Source organism: Ambystoma mexicanum, chromosome 6q, assembly GCF_040938575.1.
Source record: "Ambystoma mexicanum isolate Mex_15411 chromosome 6q, UKY_AmexF1_1, whole genome shotgun sequence".
Taxonomy (NCBI): domain Eukaryota; kingdom Metazoa; phylum Chordata; class Amphibia; order Caudata; family Ambystomatidae; genus Ambystoma; species Ambystoma mexicanum.
The window spans coordinates 882,474,651-882,493,882 of NC_090937.1; the positions used below are offsets into that span (position 1 = coordinate 882,474,651).

The 19,232-nt window shown below is 47.6% G+C and overlaps 1 protein-coding gene across 4 annotated transcripts in view; it reads left to right on the forward strand.

Moving 5' to 3' along the window:
- AADAT (aminoadipate aminotransferase) overlaps window positions 1-19,232 on the forward strand; it is a 1,031,752-nt gene that overhangs the window by 229,919 nt on the left and 782,601 nt on the right. For all 4 annotated transcript variants that reach the window (XM_069631415.1, XM_069631412.1, XM_069631413.1 and 1 more), the window contains exon 2: window positions 3,475-3,543. In XM_069631415.1, coding sequence (XP_069487516.1) covers window positions 3,475-3,543 — 69 coding nt within the window. The remainder of the gene's footprint in view (window positions 1-3,474; window positions 3,544-19,232) is intronic.

Consider the following 19,232-nt stretch of genomic DNA (forward strand, 5'->3'; position numbering starts at 1 on the left):
CCTGCTCTTTTTATATTCAGCTACTGTGGCAAATTCGTCCCTACCTCTCTCTGACTAACCGAGCTATGATTGCAGCAGCCATTATTAATATCAATCGCTACTACTGCAATCGCCTGCGTATTGGTTCCCCCCAGACAAATGTAAAAAGACTACAAGTAATTAAAAACCGAGCAGTCTGGGCTGTTTGTGGCCTTGGTCGACATACTCATATCACTAATCCTCACAGACATCTACGTTAACTGCCCGTTAATCAAAGAATCGGATTCAAAGGAACCATGTTAGTTCATAACTCTGACATGCAAAGCCCCAAATGACCTGTCATCCAGAATTTCTAGTGTTCCCATTTGCGAACTCTTTGTTCAAACAAAGATATCCTTCTGCAGCAACCACGAGTACTGCTGAAGAAGATTGGTGGCTCAGGCTTTCATGGCTGGGCCCCGGAGCTCTGGAATCAGCTTCTGTCTGCTCTTAAGGCCTGGAAGTCAACTATCCAGTTCAAGAAACAACTAAAAACACATCTGTTTGACATGGGGTAGGTCTCTCCCTCATTCCACTGACATAGATTCTCCCTCCCGATAACTGCTTTATGTTCTTTGTTGTATCTGTCTTGTGAGCGCCTTGATGCCCATGGGTGTTTGGCGCAATATAAGAATATAATAGATAGACTTACAGAGGGTCAGTGTTGGCACGGGAGAAGTGGAGACTACAGTGAGATTGGCGAGTTCTTTGCAGATTCGAAACAGTTTGCCCATGTTAGTGGCCCTAGAGATGTGGCTTGCATATTGGCCCTCTTTTTTGAGTTGGAGAGTCTCTATTGCCTTTGGAGCAAGCAGCAGGCCAGTCTGTCAGAGGATGTGCCTGATGCCCACCACTTATCCTCAGCAACTCTGCACGTGCATTTCAGAGAGGCTATATCTGAGTCATACCAGGTGCTGCACTTGGAGGCAGGCTTCACGCGGATCCTCATGACGGGGGCAAGGATGTCCAGGGTGTTGGTGATAGAGAGGTGGAAATTAGCAATGGCAGAGTCAGTGTGGAAGTCCGTGGCAAGAGGGGGAATGAACGTGGTGGCAAAAGCAGCAACTGACACTTGCTTTATCGGTTGAATGACAGTGAAGGAGACTGGCAGTGAAGGCAGAGGCTTAGCAGGAGGAACCTAAGAGATTCAGGTGCGAGGACAGGAGGGCATGGTCAGACCAGGAGAGCGATGTAGGGATGTTTTCTGAGATGAGACCATCCAAGGTATGTCCAGCTGAGTGCGTTGGACTGGAGGGATGAATGGTGAGGGAAAGAAAGTCACAAAGGCTGCCGAAGAGTCCAGTGGCCGAATCAGGCGAGTCAAGGTGGATATTGAAGTCTCTGAGCAGGAGAAGCTTGGAGGTGGAGGCGAGAAGAGAAGAGGTGAGTTTAGACCACTCCAAGAGGAAGAGGGAGACTGAACCAGGGGCCCTGTAGATCGTGGCAAGAGTCAATGAGAGGGTTGTAGAGACACCAAGCCTGCAGACTGGGCCTCCGAAAGAGGTGTAGGATTGAGTGGAAATGATAGTAGCAGGAACCCATTCAGGGAAGATCAAGGCCACTCCGCCTCCAGACTGGTTGGGCCTATGCTTGGAGAGGATCTTGTAGCCCTCAGGGAGGAGTGTGTCAAAAGCAGTGACCGATCTGGCAGTGAACCACGTCCCAGTGAGGGCGAGAACGTCAAGGTCAAAATTTTCAAGGAGACTGATATCAGAGGCAGAGTTGAGGGTAGCTAGGTGAAGCTGGTTGCCACCTTTTGAAGGTCTTCCAAGGAGGCGTACAGGGACGGGGTATGCCTGTTTGTGTTGGAGAAGGTGCAAGGGGGGCTGGCAGACGGAGGAGTGGCAGGAGAAGGGGGGGAAGTTGATGAGGCGGATGGCGCCTATCAAGAAGGAGGAGGTTGGGCTGAAAGTGACGGTGCCATTCTGATAGACATTAATGATGCACCTAGATGATGCATGCCAAGAGATTTTCCCATCTGGTGCCACCATTAATGGGTGACAAAGAGAAAGGGGAGAGGACAGTGACCATGTGGGGAGTCCATAGGTCCGGAGAGGGAGCGACAAAGAGGATGTCTGGGATCGTATGCCTGTAAGAGGCATTGACGTAGGTGTCGGCAATGGGCAGGCCTGGGTTGGAGATCGGGAGATCGTTCTTGAATTGGTTCCTTCCAGGCTTCGAAAGAGAGGTAGGATAGGTGATAGAGTAGCAGTTAGAATAAATAGGGTATATGGAGAGCCCCATGGAGGGAGATGGAGGGGGGGAGAGATGGAGAAACTGCACAGTGAACGATGACTCACCAGGCGGCCTAACAGCAAAACAGGCACAAACTAATCAGGTGCTTGACTTTGCACAGGTCCCCAAACGGGGTAATGCACTGCTTCAGCAGCAGAGGAGGAGGGACGGCGGCTAAGGTGAGATGAATCGCTGTCCGGAACACGACGAAAGCGCCTTAGGTCTCCAGTCACAAGTATCTTCCTGAGATTGCAATGTTATGGCAGCTTGAAGCTTCCACTCTGGACCAGCCCAGTCCTTCTTTCAGAGTGCTCTTTTATTCACCAAAGTTACCTGCCCAATTCTGACACGCTCACTCTGCCTTTGGCTCCCCCCATAAGCTATAGCAGTCACAAGAACAGGTAGGCGATTTCCCCAGCGCCCTCCAAGGGTATCGCAGCACGGCCACCCACAAACCTGACACTCTTGTTAAGGTGTAGAGTTGTATGAGCCCCACCAGACATTTTATGTCTGTTGGACAATGATATCCAGATCTGGCCCAAATCATATCATTTAAATATAGGTGCTAGCAGGCCCTCGGTATGTAGTTCTGCTCAGTAGATTTCCAGAGAAGTAAGATTAGCAAGGATTGACCTCCCCTGGACTGGTAATGTAGTGCATACCTGGAGGAGGCAATGATCAAGCTCAATCATAAGTGCATAACTTTGGTTAGTAGTCTAGGGCAATTGATCCAGATAATTGGATATGGATATCTCTTGGCCTGAAAGCGCAGTTTATACCTAGTGGAAGAAGGCGATGATCCAACTCCGTCATGGCATAAGTGCTACTAGGGTTCGGGTGTCCAATCTAGGGCAATGGTTCTAGATAGTTGGAGGTAGATATCTCCTGGTTAATAAAGTAAGGCTCTATGTGTATGAATTAAGTAGCCTAATACATGCCCATGTTTTGTAAGGGAAAGTAATACAGCAAAGGGAAGGAGGCTCAATTGTAGTGAGTGGAGATGGAAAGGGCTATATGCAAGAACTTAATACACATATACTCCATCAGTAGGTGTGTAAATTGTTCACACACTTAATGGCGGAGTGTTTTTGTTTATACAGTTTCAGGGAAATTTACAAACATACTTTGTGGTAGCACTGTTCCTGCTGTAAACACTGCGTTCCTGTTTGTTGTTCTGTGGCACGGTTTTAATACATAGATTCTTTTGTATTTTCATTACAGAAATGAATTATGCTCGATTTCTCACTGCAGTAAGTGCAGCAAGGGACACGTCACCGATAAGAGCTCTAAGTAAGTACATCCATTTTGTATCCTAATTCTATTTTAATAGCTACACATTGTTACTCATTCCATGCTCTGTTGAGAACTATAATCCATGCAATACAGAGATGGAAGTGTAGTCTAAATCATTGGCACGCCATACCGCTAGAGCCTTTCATATTCATGATGGCACATTTCCAACTAAAAGACCTCGCAAACCAACACAAAGCAACCTTTATAGATTTGTTTATAACAATGAAGTCTACTAGCCTGGCATACAAATAAAGTTGCTTTATGTCACTAATCAAAGGCTTTCAGCATCATGAATAACAATGAGCTGGAGATTTGTAACAAAAAATCTTCATATCTATTCCAGTGTATTAGCTATTGTATTGCGTGTCTTAAATCACAAACTACAGTGGGGTTGAATAGATTTTTCAGGTGGTCATTATATGCATTCTGGGACTTCTAGTTTACCATTCAGGATATGAAAATTAAATCCACAACAACATTCTTTTGGCTTAATATGTTGCTATAAGGATTTACATGTTATCATGTGGCTTTCCTATGCACTTTGTGTTTTGTAAGTAAACTCTGTAAAACAGTATTATTGTAGTCTTTGAAATCCAAAACTTGTACCTAGTAAAGCTTGGAAGGTACGTGGCCAAATTTGCAGAGTGGCTAAACAGTGAAGCAGGGATTTTAAACCAAAATGTGTGATCCTTGGTCAATTAATTAATCCCACTATGTCTTAACTGCAAACATTGGAGGCCTTATTTCAAATAGTTTGAACTTAATCACACTTTTTGACAAAATGACACCCTTGCAATGGGACAGATTTAATAATTTGGAAGGAAATAGTGTAAACTCGTTCTCCTCTGTAAGTTGACCCCAAAACCGTCCCCTCTTGCCCTAAACACACCCTCTCAGGGATGTCTCTGAGCTAGGTCTATTATCAAACTGTGGCCTTTCACTTTTACTGCTAAGTAGTCTGCTGAGAGTTAATGGCTTAATTGCAGCTGCAAAAGTGCTACAGGTTTAATAAACATTCCTTAAACAAGTGTGCCATCAACCATTTGATTTATTTATGTTCCTTGCAGTGTGGTTCTGCCTAAACAAACATTGACACCTTACCAGTTTTGGCTTGTGTTTAGGTATTAGATTGGCATGTGCCAGACACTCAGATAATCACACCATCTTCGAGCTGTTGCATTTTATGGTTGGGTGTTACCATTATGACAGTGCCTGGCAAATGCCTATCCCATGCCTATACAAGCCAATTATGTTGGCTTTGCCATTGTTTAGATTCAAATGAAGTGACTCAGCCATATGATTACTGGCAACTAAGACGTCTATTGAGTTTAAGGTACAGGTATGGGCTTGCTCAAAGTACTGTTTTGCTCAATTACTGTTACTTTTATTTGTAAGTATTCAGTAAGAGAAAAGATAAAGTAATTAAAATGAATATTAAACTGTCACCTGCCATATATGGATTCACTTCCTGTACAAATCCTATAGGAAGATACATTTTTACCTACTGACAATGTATAGAACCCTAACCAGTTCACATGTTATTGGCAATCCAAATATGTTTAAACTATATTTGTAATTGTATTTTTTTGGTGTAAATGATGATTCACAGATGGAACTAATAAACATATTCTAAAATGGCGAAAAGATTTCTATTCGTGAATATTGTTTTGATATTTCTTTCAGGTAAGAATCTATTACCATACGTTTATTATTCCAATGTCTAGTCTGACCACAATACAAGAAAGATCTATTTAACATTTAGATACAAAGGTCAATCCCTGACCTGTGCCTCCCCAAACCCCACATCTGTCCCGCCATCCCACTCCCCCCTTTTTAGTCTGAGCTATTAGGTGGCAGTGAAAGCGCTACCTTTAAGAAGAAACTATTGCCATAAAAATAAGAGCTTGAAATGGGGGCTTTGAAAGAGGCTCTCTAATGCTTTTCAATGCAGATGACATATGAGGATGGATTTGTGTTTGGCTATGTGCCCTACCCGTTTAACGCCCATCTCTAAGTCAAATCTATATGATTTTCCTCCCATTCCCACCAATCTTCCCTCAAACTACACCCCTTTTTGCCCTCTTTACCTTGCTGAATTGTTTTTTTTCCTGCAGAGCCGCCATCTTGAAAATGTTGTTTTATGTTGGTATATTACATCGAACCTTAGAAAGTTACGTTTTGATAAAAGTAACTTATTCAATTGCACCTTTCTTTAGCATCCTTTTTGATTTTGTTGTACAAAAGGAATCTATTACACACATTTTAATAAAAGGATATATTTATCAAAATTAATTTTATAATTATTAAACATTGTCCAAATAAGTTATGCCTCCATAGGTCTACTTATAAGGCAGAAAGAATTCACTGCTGTAAGGTTATTGCTTATGTATCATCATCTCCATCTGGGGATGGCAATGCTGCTTCCTACTGGGAACCCTAAGCTCGCATCTAGGAATTATTCTCTGTAGAATGTTACATGTAGGTCATGTGATGGGGACACTTGAGGGGGTGGCAGGTCGCGATAAGAGGAGCTTCGGGTGTTCCTGCTCCAGTTCTAGGAATAAGTCACCAATGCCTGGCCATGGTGCTTGGAAGCTGGCATTCTTAAATGATTACAGTCCCATATTGGATGCAGACTGTTGCCAAAAAGAAATCCATGCAGAATCTCAGAAATCTAGAAAGCCTTGTTATTTTAAGAAGCAGGAGGTTTGCAGTGTGCTTAATTCTGTCTATCGGTCCCTGAAATATTATAGTGCATTTCAGATTTCCCGTCCTGTCTTGGGGCCAGAGGTAGATTTTCAGTGCCATCCACACATCCTTCCTATCCATCTGACTGCTACAGTGTTACGGAGTGTAGTACACCCCGTGCGCATACGCGAGACATAGCGAGGGCCACACAGCAGGATTAATAAAGGGGAGCACGTGTACGGCAGTTGCCGCCTGGAGCCCGTAACAGCCAGACGTGTCTGTGTCTTTTGTCCAGGTATGGGGGCCTTGTTACGGGGAGGTCCATGGGGCATGAACCACGCAACATTGGCAACGAGGACGGGCCTGAGCGGGGAGAGGAAATATCATGATCACGCTCTTTGATCCCCATGAAATTTTCTCGGCACTCACTAGATGCCGTCACCTCCGCGACACACGCGGGCCACCATTTTGAGAATTAATGGTAGCGGACCCTCACGGGATGCTTGTGCGCCGTTATTGAACAATTTTTTTGACACACTACAGCTATTTGCAAGACAGATGGCTGTAGTTTCTTGTGCAGGTGGTACACATGTGTAATGTGTGCACCATCACAATCAGCCTGAGGAAGGAGTTGAATGTCCTTAACCCATTCCTACTACACTGGGCCTACTGGACACTGTAACCTCACCGGGGGTCATTTTTCTGGTGCCATCACCCCAGGACAGCATGCTGTATGGTGGGCCAGCCCCATGGGGTCCTGCTTCCTAAAACTACACCAATGGTGCAGACGTGCGGCCTCTGTAAAGGTGAGTGGTGCCTGTGCGGTCTGCAGCCCTGGAAGACCAAGATAACGCCCAGGATGCCGGAGCACAGGTTCGACCCATTCAGAGACAACAAGGTACATTGGCACCCATGCCCGAGTTTGACATGTCTGGTCCACCGTCGAAACTAGGACCCAAATGGCTTTTGTTGGTCAATAAGTTAGAAATGTACTTCACGGCCACCGGGAGACGGAAAACGATGCTAAAGTAGCGACTCTATTATATGCGGCCGGCTCTGAGGTCCATCGCATATTTGAATCACTGAACTCTCCAACAGCAACGTAGCTGCAGGTCAAAAACACTGCACTTCCTGCTCCTAGCCAATCAGGACTTTGACAGGTTCATAATGTGCAGCGAGAGGCAGTCGGGGGATGAAACGCTTTATCATTTCTGCAGGAGGCTACGACATCTGGCCAGCACATGTCAGTGGGAGAATGAGGAGGGCATGGTGCGTAACCAACTCATCCAGGGATGCAGCTCTGGGAAACTCAGGCGCCAGGTGCTCCGAGAACCAGGACTGACCCTAGCATAGATTCTGGATATGGGCAGGGCATATGAACTGTCGGAGAGCAGAGGAGCCAAAATGGACGCAGCAGTCCGCCCAGGAAGAGGTGAGGAGACCTACGCCATTGGGCATCCTGCAGCAAACACGCCCCCGAGACCACGATGGGCCCAAAGGAGACCAGAATCCGCTCAGAAGCCCGACCTGCCCCAACCAGGTCAGTATTGCGCCTATGACCTTCCGCACGCCAATGACTGTCCGGCTAAACCAAGGGTGCGTGGGCGCTGTGGCACGACTGGACACTTTGCTAGGGTACGCAGAGCAGCTAACCCAGTAGCCGTCCCAAGAGGGCCCGCATTAGTGGCCTGCGAAAACACAAGAGTGTGGCTGCTATAGAGCCAAGGGATGTAAGATCTTGAACTAGCCGAGGAGGAAGAGGAGGTCGAAGAAGTTTTCTTCATCTCGAACATTGACTCTGGCTCTAGAAAATGATGACAACCCACCTGTGTGGTGGAGATTGGGGAAACCCCCACCCCAGTGCTGATAGACACAGTGGCGTCTGTGTGCGTAATGGCCGCTAGACATTATGAGGCGTTTCCAGGTCCACCAGTGCTCGCTAAAACGAAGGCCAGGATATACTCCTTTGGGGGCAATGAACCCCTTCCTTTGCAAGGGGTGTTCCACACGTCAGTCACCCACGGCCAAGATTCCATCAAGGCAAAGTTTTTTTTGTGAGGTCAGTCCACACTCTATGCTGAGCTGCGCGGCATCTGTGGCTCTGAACATTGTGCACTTTGCTATATCGGTATATCAATCTGACGTTCAGAACATTACAGAACGGTACGCTGATTTGTTCAAAGGAGTTGGTAAACTGCGGGGAGAACCTATCCGTTTACACATTGATGAGTCGGTGAGACCAACCGCGTTGAAACACCGCCGGATCCTATTTCACCTAAGGGGGCAGGTGGAACAGGAACTGCAGAATGTTGTTGATATGGACATCATAGAGAGTGTGGAGGAGCCCACTCCGTGGGTGTCTCCAAAAGTCGTGGCGTCCAAACCCAAACAACCCGCGGCAGTGCACATCTGCGTGGACATGTGGCTGCCCAACATGGCCATCAAGCCGGAACGTCATCTGACGACAACACTTGACGATGTGCTGGGGTGATCCAGGGAGCCAAGGTATTTTCAAAACTGATCGGGGTACCACCAGCTCGAGCTGCACCCAGAATCCCGATAAATAACCATCTTCACCAATTACATGTGCCAGTAAAGCTCTGACCAACACGGAAAGGAGATATTCACAGATTGAGAGGGAGGCTCCATCCATCCTGTGGGGCTGCAAACATTTCTGTATATACATCCTGGGTAAGCCGGTATCGGTCATTACGGATCACAAACCCCTGATCCCCATCATGACGGGGGCATCCTCCAAGCCTCCCCCCAGGATTGAAAGATGGATGTTATCCCTGATGGAGGACGGAGTAAAGCTCCAGTACCAACCCGGTACGAATAACCCGGCAGACTACCTGTCCCGACACCCCGGGGCCTGCTGCTCGCTAGACTGGCTGGCGGGAGAAGACGGCGCCGAAGTGGTCCGGCACGTGGTGGAGGCCACCATACCAATAGCGTTAACCCTGCAAGACCTGGCAGATGCGTCCAAGACGGATGAGTGCTTTCAGCTTATCCAGACTGCAATGGCCAATGGGGACTGGAAGCTGGCGTTAGCGAACATCTCACGTAGAGCGAAAGTCGCACAACAAGACCTACAAGTGCTATGGCGCTCTGGTTATGAACTGTCCCTGTCGGATGAAGGTTTGTTGGTAAGAGGACGACAAATTGTGATCCCACGACTGCTAGTAGAAAGGGTTCTGCAATTGGCCCACAGTGGACACCAGGGCACGGCCACAACCAAGGCGCGTCTGAGGGCCAAAGTCTGGTTCCCCGATCTGGAACATCGTGTAGATGAATATGTGCAAAACTGCATCTGGTGCCAAGCCGCTGGCCCGGCTTAGAGAGAACCCTGTATCGAATCCATGGGGAGAAGTGACCGGCCGTGGGGCACGGTACAATGCCGATTTTGGCTCCACACGGAGAGGCACCTACTTTCTGGCAGTAATCGACCAATGGTCACTGTACCCGGAGATAGAGTTGGTTGAGTAAACTGCCAGTGATCACACCATTCAAGCGCTGGAGCGAATATTCACCACCCATGGTTTTCCCCTCGAGCTATGTTCAGACAATGGACCCCCATTTCAAGGATACCGTCTTAGTGCCCAACCTCCACCCGGAAGGGAAACTCTCTCACATATGAGCCCAGTGCCATGGGTGTAACTCATGCCAGTGGGTCAATGGTGACGGCGGCAGACCGGAGAGGAACTGTCACCTGAAATTTGTGTTATTTCAAGAAAGTCGACACCCGATCCACAGAGGACGTCCCCATCACAGGAGGACATGCGATTCCTCCCTCCAGCCCGGCGCCTGGAAACAGCGAGGATCGAGAAGGTCTGATACCATCCGAGTCTCCACATCATTCAAGGAACAAAGACAGAAGGTATCCAAGTCAGGAACGTCGCAGCTGCCAGGCCTTGTTGCGTGACTTCATAATGGACCCTGATCCATGATGCCCACAAGAACGCAAATGGCCCACGCTCGGCCCCCAAGTGTGTTGTATGTTTTGCACTAACACATGCGCTCCGTTTTGGACACTTTTGCAATTGTTGTTCACTCTGTTTGTTCTTTATGAAAACAGAGGAATGTTACGGAGTGATGTACACCCTGTGCCCACGTTCGAGCCATAGCGAGGGCCATGCATGTGCAATTAATAAAGGGGAGCCCGCATGCGGCAGTTGCTGCTGAGAGTAGGGGTGTCACGGTATTGATTTTATGGCGGTATGATAACCTTCTTGCCAAATTACGGTATATCATGGTTATCGCGGTATTGCAGGTGTAGTTAACTAATCTTAAATATTTTCTTACAGGTCATAATTGTCAGCATTTTCAAACCTGTCTCTGCACAATTTTAGCTGATATTCCAGGAATCTAAGGCGGCTGCATATCTGGTATTTCATTGCACTCACCCGTTGATCGTCTTGAATGAAAGAGTGACTAGTCGAAGTGTTAAAATGAACATTTTGAGCAATGAGCTTGCTGCTCAGTCACAGGTCATCGCTTTCAAAATCGGCCTCGACCTGCATTATTTTGGAACCACATGGCATGGGCATCATGACCCCTCGCTGCAATCAGTCATAAAAGTTTGTTTTGATAACGCTTTATCCCATTAAAGGGAGAAAAGTCACTCGTGAGGTTTGAAAGCCCATGTCATTGTGTTTCTTGTGTTTTTGTCAAAATGTCATAGTCAACACACACTCACCGAAAGGTTGCATATTGATCAAATTACTATAGCTTGTTTACCATCTGCCTTTTGTATTATAAAGGTCTGATGTGGGCGTCACCACTGACCATGCAATCCTAACAGGACAGCGTTCAGTGGGAGCTGTTGATTTCTTTCTTCATTCTTGCAATACACGTTCATTTACCTTAAAGATAGTGGCACAAAAACGTTTTGAAAATGACAAAGTTAAAATACATATTGGCACATTGTCATGTGAGTTGAGACGGAGGAATGCTTTCATGCGTGCTGTCACAAATCGAGGATAGACCTGAGAAATATCTCACCCCCCCTTGCTATGGATACTTCAAATTGAATGTAGAATCTGTCCTGCCTGCTTGAGTCTGGTGCCATATGTAGAAGGCAGGTGAAGGATCAAGAGAAGCAACAACTCTAGTGCCAATGTGCAAATCTACACGGAGGACAGTGGGGGGGGGGTTTATATACTAGCACAAAGCACTGATGGGCCCAGTGTTCATACAGTCTACAGAGCTAACGTTTCTTTGTGGACATGATTCAGAAGGGCATCCAGTTCATTCCCCCCTTTGAATTCTGGGATGTGTAGTTCCCCATCTTTCAAAAATCGGCTGATCTTTAACCCGACTCTACTGATCACAGAGAAAGAGCGGTCACAGCATCAAAGCTGCGTTTATTAATGTAGCCTCACTGTCCCTATGCTCTTATCTGCCAAACAAGACCCCCTTGGCAGACGCCACATCCCACAGTGCAAGAGCCCGACTGCGCAGCACTTGCTTACTGCAGCCTTTCCAAATCAGATTGAAAAGGTCACTTAACAGCTGCAGGCCCTAAAACGGTATACCGGTATAAACAACGTGACCGTTATTATAGTTCAATTAAGTTGTTCAAGGTATCTATAACGGTATACTGTTACACCCCTAGCCGGGAGCCCGTAGCAGCCAGCCGTGACCGTGTCTTCTGGCCAGGTACGGGGGCTTTGTTACGGGGAGGTCCACGGGGCATGAACCACGCAACATAGAGTATGTGTGCACAAGGAGGTTCATCTGTACTGTGTGCTGCATGGGCCTGACAGTCACATGCTTGATAATTGAATCCAGCCAGGGTTGCTGAGTTGCAGATGTTGGCAGCCGTAACTGGTGTGTTGCAAGGCACGGGTCTCGCCTCCTGAGCCCCATGTCTACCTGCCTGTATGAGATCAGCAGGGACAGCATGATCGCAGTGCGGGCTCCGTAGGAGTTCTTGCCACTTGCATCCAGCCTCTGAGCTCTGTCAGTCTGTAGATGGAGGGGGCGCTTCCGCCATGCTGATGGGATCCCTGTAGGAGTTGACCATTCACAACAAGCACAATGTATTGATGTCTTGTGTGACTTGATTTTTGTTCATTATGCTTGATGTGACAGGCCATGGCTTCCAAACTACGTTAACCTGGCCCCTTGGCCTTACAGACTACACGACGTTAAACATGTAGGTAAACCCACTTCCGCTCCCCCATTCAATCCCTTCAAATATTCCTTCCTCCTTCAACTCCCCCACTTATTTCCAAACATTATCCATGTCCTCTCCCCGAGCCACCGCCTGTCTTTCTTCCCTACCTCTTCCCCTTTCTTGTAACCCTGGGCTAGCCTGTCCATCCAAACAGCACTAACTGCCCCCCTGACTGTGATAATAATCCTTCGGCTTCAACCAACCATCATTTAACCAACTGTGTCCCCGGCACCAGAATAACCCTCCACATAGGTGTTCTTTCTGCCCCCTATAGTCTTCCTATTTAACTCTTTGTTTCATTGTTCCATCGCTTTCCTTTCCTTTCTTTTTAAATTATTTTTAAAAATCATTCCCCACCAACAACCTTACTCCTAGACATAAAATCCCAAACTGAAAGAACGTTCTTTATTTGGTCCTCTTCCGTAATTCACCCTCCTTCTTTACCTTCAACACTACCCCTTCAAAATTGCTCGCAATGCCACCATAGCATTTCTCTGCCCTTTCTTCAATCGATAGCATCCCTACCCAAAACCCATCATAGAAGGCTAACCCCTTCCGTAACTTCATTGCTAAAATTGACCTCGAACTGCCATGGCCACCTTTCTCCTCTACATAATCATAATAGCCCTCATTCCCTAAATCCCCACCATCAAACATTCGCTAGAGAAAAAAACCACACCCAACTGCCCTAAAACCTTTATACCCGTAGATTAAGAGACCCTACATACATTGACTGCCTTATAATTGTCTTCAGAACACCACCCCCTGCCGCATCTGTGAAAGAAAAGACAAATTAAGCACCACACGTAATTGAACTCAAGCCACCTTACTGCACTCGGTTACTATTAACTAAAGCCTGCCACAACCTCGCATTGCCTTTCGCTCCCAATAATTACTTGCACTTCAGAACCCTGCTTCTCCTCCTGCTCACTAAATGCCCTTTCTGGCAAATCCCCCCCAATCCCCCTGTAATGTTTTCCGTGCTGCTCGTACTCTCACAACCCAACCCCTTACCACCTTTTCCTGGTGTCCTATTCTCCCATCAGACCAGATAACCAAAGCCTATTCGTATTCTTTACGTGTCTGCCCCATGTCCTGTTTCCTAACATGGCACCACTGTCCCTCCCTTTCCACTAGCAGCCAGATAACTTCCTTTCTGTTCTTATTTATTGAGTTTATTAATTATTATTATTCATACCAATTTCTTTGTCCCAAACCTGCAATTAAACCATCGTAAATCTGCAGCAGCATCCTTATCATGCACCACCCCCTCTGGACCCCACGCTCAAAACTTTGTCCTACCTCGTCCAACCGCTCCGCCTCTCACCTGCTAAACTTCCCCCATTTTCACCAAAGCCTTTTCCTGTACTTTTGAACCATCTAACCCATTTGCTTCCCCGCAAACACTTCTTCAGAGCCCTAACAGGTCCTTGTCAACACATTGACCCCTTTTGACCTTCTTTCCTATTTGCTCCCTTTTTTTTAATGATTATTTATTGACTTTCTTTAAAAACAATTTTTAGAGACTCTCTTGCCCTTATACCCCAAGCCCATCTACTTGCTGCTCTCCGATACCACTGTCCCACTGCTGTCACCAACACATTTTGTTCTGAAAGCCTGAGCCACCACTGATGCTCCACTTATTGTTATTATTTTGATTAATTAATTAACTTACTTTCCCTACCCACTAAGACCCCTGGCCTGTGTTGTGTTATTGTGGACATCGCCCCGGTCTCCTCTATCTACCGTATGCGCTCCACTCGAGTACCCCCAACTATTGCCGCAACAAACCCTTTTCTTTCCGATATTCATCACTTCAACTGCAAACTGTCTCCCCTCCTCTCTCCTGCCAATCCATATAATACCTTGTAACCCAAGACCAAACCCCAAGCGGTGTCCAGTTAAAGGTGCGAATACAAAAGGTTAGAATGCAATAGGATCGGGTCAATAGGACCGAAAACACAAGGTTCAATTTTTTTTTTTATTCTATTTTTTGTTTGGGTTTCCGTTTAGGTAAGAAAAGTGGTTTTTACCACAAAAACGGTGGTTGGGGAGGAGGCCTTTTGTTTTCGGTCCTTTTGATTCGACCCTATTGTATTTCAAACCTTTTGATTCGAACCTTTAACCTATAACCAACGCTCATTTCGTTAGGATCTAGCATATTGAACAGCATCTCATGACCATCTACCAACCAATGTACCCTTGTATTACCCCGACCATACCCATTTGCTCCCCTCTCCTTATCCAGCACCCTTCCTTATTGCTCCCCCTCTGCATCGGTGGCCATACCTGCTCCTTCTGTTTCTGCAGTTTAATCCCCCCCTTTCACGCTGTAACTCCACCCATCTTCATTTGTCAAAGTACCCCAGTGTTCAACCTTGTCAATACTTGCTCCCCTACTCTCTGCTATGCAACTCACATTCTGCGCGGTTGCCACACCTGCGTCTTCTGTCGTGCAATTCAATTCCCTCTGCGCACTGCACGCCGTGACACCACATCCTCCTTCTAGGACACTGCACCCCCCATGCTCACCCTTGCAAATGTTCAGATCATCGCTGTTTCCTCCACCGAACCAAGGGCCGTCCGTGTACCCCTGTCCATGCAGTTTAATCCTCACCCCCTACTACTTCACATAGCATCACTGTCCATTTTATCCCGTGGTATGCCACTCTGATTTGCTCCGTCACCCGAGCGCACATCATCTGATATTGTTCTTTCTTTAATACATCTGTGAAACCTTTCCTTTCTTACCAATTTTACCTTTTCTCCTTTTTTTTAAGCCATCCTCTCCATCTCTTTGCCGAGAATTTATAACTTTCACACCGCTGCCATGTTCGTCCCCTCCCATACAACTCTGCTTCTCCATAGCAAACTTTCCAGTAAACTGACATTCTCTCCCTCCTCGATCATCCGAGTTTTCCATTAGTCTAAACTGCTTTGCTGACCTGTATTCACCCATCTTAACTGTCACCAAACTGAACTGTCACCCAACCAAAGATCCCCTTGAACCAACAAAACTAACAGAGGTACAACAACATTACTGTGTTGCTGTTCACGCAACCACTTCTTGAACCAACATGCTTATCCCCACTATTCCTTCTTGTAGGAACCCTTTCCACCTTGTCGCTGCTAACCCTCCCGCTGCAACCCCTCTCCCAAACATTGCTGGCTGCCTTTTGCCCCCCCCCCAAGCCCTATCCCGGGTGCGACAACCAATAACTGGGCCGCACAAAGGCCCCATGGTGGGCCTGCGGTATCCACAAGCTCCTAAACCATAAGGCCCAGAGGGCTGTACAACCAAAACATCCCCAGAACCCCCTTTCTTGTTCTATGTTGGGCCTGGGCCCATTACTCATGCCCCCTAACCCTGGAGTAGTCCACACCCTATTTCACCTTAACTAGTGCCCCCTTCTCTAACTTAACCAATCACCCTTTACCTTACCACCCAATCCCTGTCCTCACTTTAAAATAGAACCAAAACTATCTTCACCTTCCCTCCTCTCGCTCCTTCCTTCTCGAGCCCTTTAAGACACCATCACATTTCTGAGGGTCACTCTTTGCTAGGCCGAGAGTCGGGTGTAGACCTCTCACCTGCAGGTACCTCCCTCTGAATGACCTCAATGTCCCTCTCAAACTTGAGCCAGACCACCTGAAACTCCGGAACAGCTCAAGACCTTACTCTTCTACTGCTTTTCTCTCTCACTCTCCGCTGCTGACCCTCCTTTATACTGCGCTGACTCGCTACCCCCCGTGTCTCCCTGGTATCAGGACCTCCCTTGATCCGTAGCCCCTGCCCTTCCTCCAGGAATAGCGCAAACTAGGGGCTGTCTCTGGACCCTACAGGCCCTCTCCTCCTTTGCACTTACCCTGAGCAGCATTGCACTAGCTGCCCTTACTAAAAGCATTGCTGACCTTATTGCACTTTCCTCTCCCCCCATGTACATTCCCTCTCTTTCCCCCTTGCACTTTACATCACACACTTGCACGATCTTAATGACACAAGGCTTAGTCAGATCGTTGTTTTGTCCTCCCTTTGTGTTCCCTCCCTCGTCTTGTCCCTCCTAGGAACACTTGTGTACCGGAGCGTTATAAATTACTTAACATATCACATCATCTACTCCTCCCCGCCCCCTACTCATCCCACTGTCACTCTTTTCATCCCCACCATCCCTTCCATTCTAGCTTCTTGCCCAAGTTCTACAATGCCATTTCTTTCATTAATATATTTATTTTATTTTTTATTAATATTACCCACCCAATCCTACTCCAACCTGGGATATCCACTCTTCCTTCATATTTATTATTTATTTTCCTTTATACTTTTATTGTTTATTATATTTATTTAATCACATCCTTTACCCTCCAAATACCTCGCCTGCACACCTTCACACCACCAAACACCACTCCACTTTCAGTTCAAATCTTGCTCACCTCTTCGTCCAACCGCTGTAGCGTGGAGCGTACACCCCATCACCGCTGCACCGCTGCAGGGGGGAAGCCGTCCAAAACTCTTCCCCCATCTCTGCAAGTGATGATGTTCCGGCCATCTCCCTACACCTGAGATATCCAGCCCAGGAACGTACTATTCCCTTTATGCTCCTGTTGGAGGGGGAGAGGTTCCCTAGCCCCTCTCCATGTGGTTGCTCCATGTGCAATGGTGTTCCGCTAACTCCCGCCCACTTGTGGACAAAACTTGTGGCAGTACTGAGCCCTCCTACCCACCCCCAAAGGTGACCCTGTGGTCCTCCTTGAACAACACCCCTCACCCTACCCTCCTACAGCTAAATCGAGACTCCACGGATAAGGGGCCTCAATCGAGCCCCCCAGCACCCCCACCCCACTGGGTGATCCCTACCAACTGCCCCTTGGGAACCCCTGACCCCCATTGGGCCCCCCTGGAAGCCTAGGGCGAGAGGGTGCGGGCTAGAAGCACCCAGGTCCACTGCAGACCAAACGTGGCAAAAGCCTCTTCATTGTTTCTGCCTAGCACTTTGTGTAAATTCCTTCTATAATTATGTATATATATATATATTTTTTTTTATATAACATACTTTCCTAGACTAACCTTTACTTGCAAGCCGCTTCCTCCAATTATATATTCCTTGGGAATTTAAATCCCAATTAGGATAAGGTCCACATCGCAGTACTTCAATGTGTGGTCTCCTGCATGAAGGAGAGCCCCTCTTCCCCACTGGCCTGCTCCCCCAAACCAGATGTGGGAAACGTGTGAGCCGCACACCACACAGCCCCCTGGTGGCCCCCTTTGTTTACCGCACCCGGCTCCCACAACTGGACCCACAACAGCCATGGAGCTCCCGCCCTGCGAGAGGAACCGAAAACCCATACGCTGCACGGGCGGATCCCCCCAACACCCCACAATACCCTTCCGACATGCAACACAACCCGCCCCACAACCGGCGCTTAGCCCATCCCTGCCGATGGACCCGGCAAAACCCTGAAACAAGGAAACAGGAGGGGTTTGGGGGGCAAAAGTGGCCAGAGATACCATGTCTCTCTCATTATTATTTATTCTTTTTTATTTTTGACCCTCTCCACAGCACCGCTCCCATACTCCCTGCTCTCTACCATGTCCACCGCTCGTTCCCGTTTGCCCCCCAGGCTACCTCAACAGCGGTGCCGGCGAAGGTCCAGGCAAAACGGAACGGCACTAACCTTTGCCAGCACCTGTATATACATCACCTGGGGGGGCAATCTATCGCTGCCTGACTTGCTTGTCGGGTGCAGCGCTCAAAACCTCCTTGAGGAGCAACGCCTACTGCATTCTCCCTGCTGCCCCCCATTTACAATGGCCAGAGAATGTCTTCTCATGCAATAAGCGCAAATGATCACTCCCGGTGCACAGCACACAGGTTTCATGTTCGCCCAAACAACTGATGCATAGCCTGGTCTTTAATGAATATGGAAGTATCTAGCCTGACATTTACATTAAATTGGTTCCCGTCAGCAGGTGGGTGTACAGTGGCCTTCGAGTGACAGCATGACATTCTTTATTGTCATCGCGATTTGAAAATCTAGAATGGGCGTAAATGGCAGTTTTAGGGATTTCAGCACTAACGGCCAAAAGCATTTCTACTCCTGAAAACAGGAAAACAATGATGTTGGTACAGCAGCGCTCGTGTTGTGCTGTTTCATTGTCCGACACATTAGGTATGAGAAGCTACCTGGTGCCTTCCTGGTTGGCGCTCTTTTTCCTCTACTTAAGGAGCCCTCCAGCCTCTTTTCCTTTGCAGATGGGGAGCTGGTGCAAGTGGATCTAGGTCACCTGACCTAAGCACCACCCACCGTCTTAGCTCTGCCTCTTCCTTCTTGCTTTTAACTCTTAGATCAAGGGCGTCTCTCGCATGGGCGTCCGAAGCAAAGGACAGATGAAGAAAATGGCAATTCCTGTTTAGACCAGGAGGACCAAGTGCCGAACCCCTGCTCAGACAGCATTTAAGCATGCACCAACATGTGTTTACTCCCTCTGTCCCCACAGGCCATCCCCACCCCTTCTGGTCCCCTGTGATGTTCCCTTGTGCCCCCCACCCTTCTTGCACACAGGTGTTGCCTGTTTTGCTTGATTCTTTCACCCTGCTCCTCCTCCCTCCAGCCTACTTCTACAGGAGTCTATCCTGATACATTCTGGTTTCACCATCACCGTCTTGTGGCCACTGCTGGACTTGACTTTTATGGACTTCATTGTTTCATGGTGCGTCACCCTTTCTCAACTCTCATGCTGGACCTCCTTTGTATCTTGTACTCATGGTGGCCCTGAATCATGCTGTCCCATCGTCATCTTGTATCCTGGTTTGCAACATTG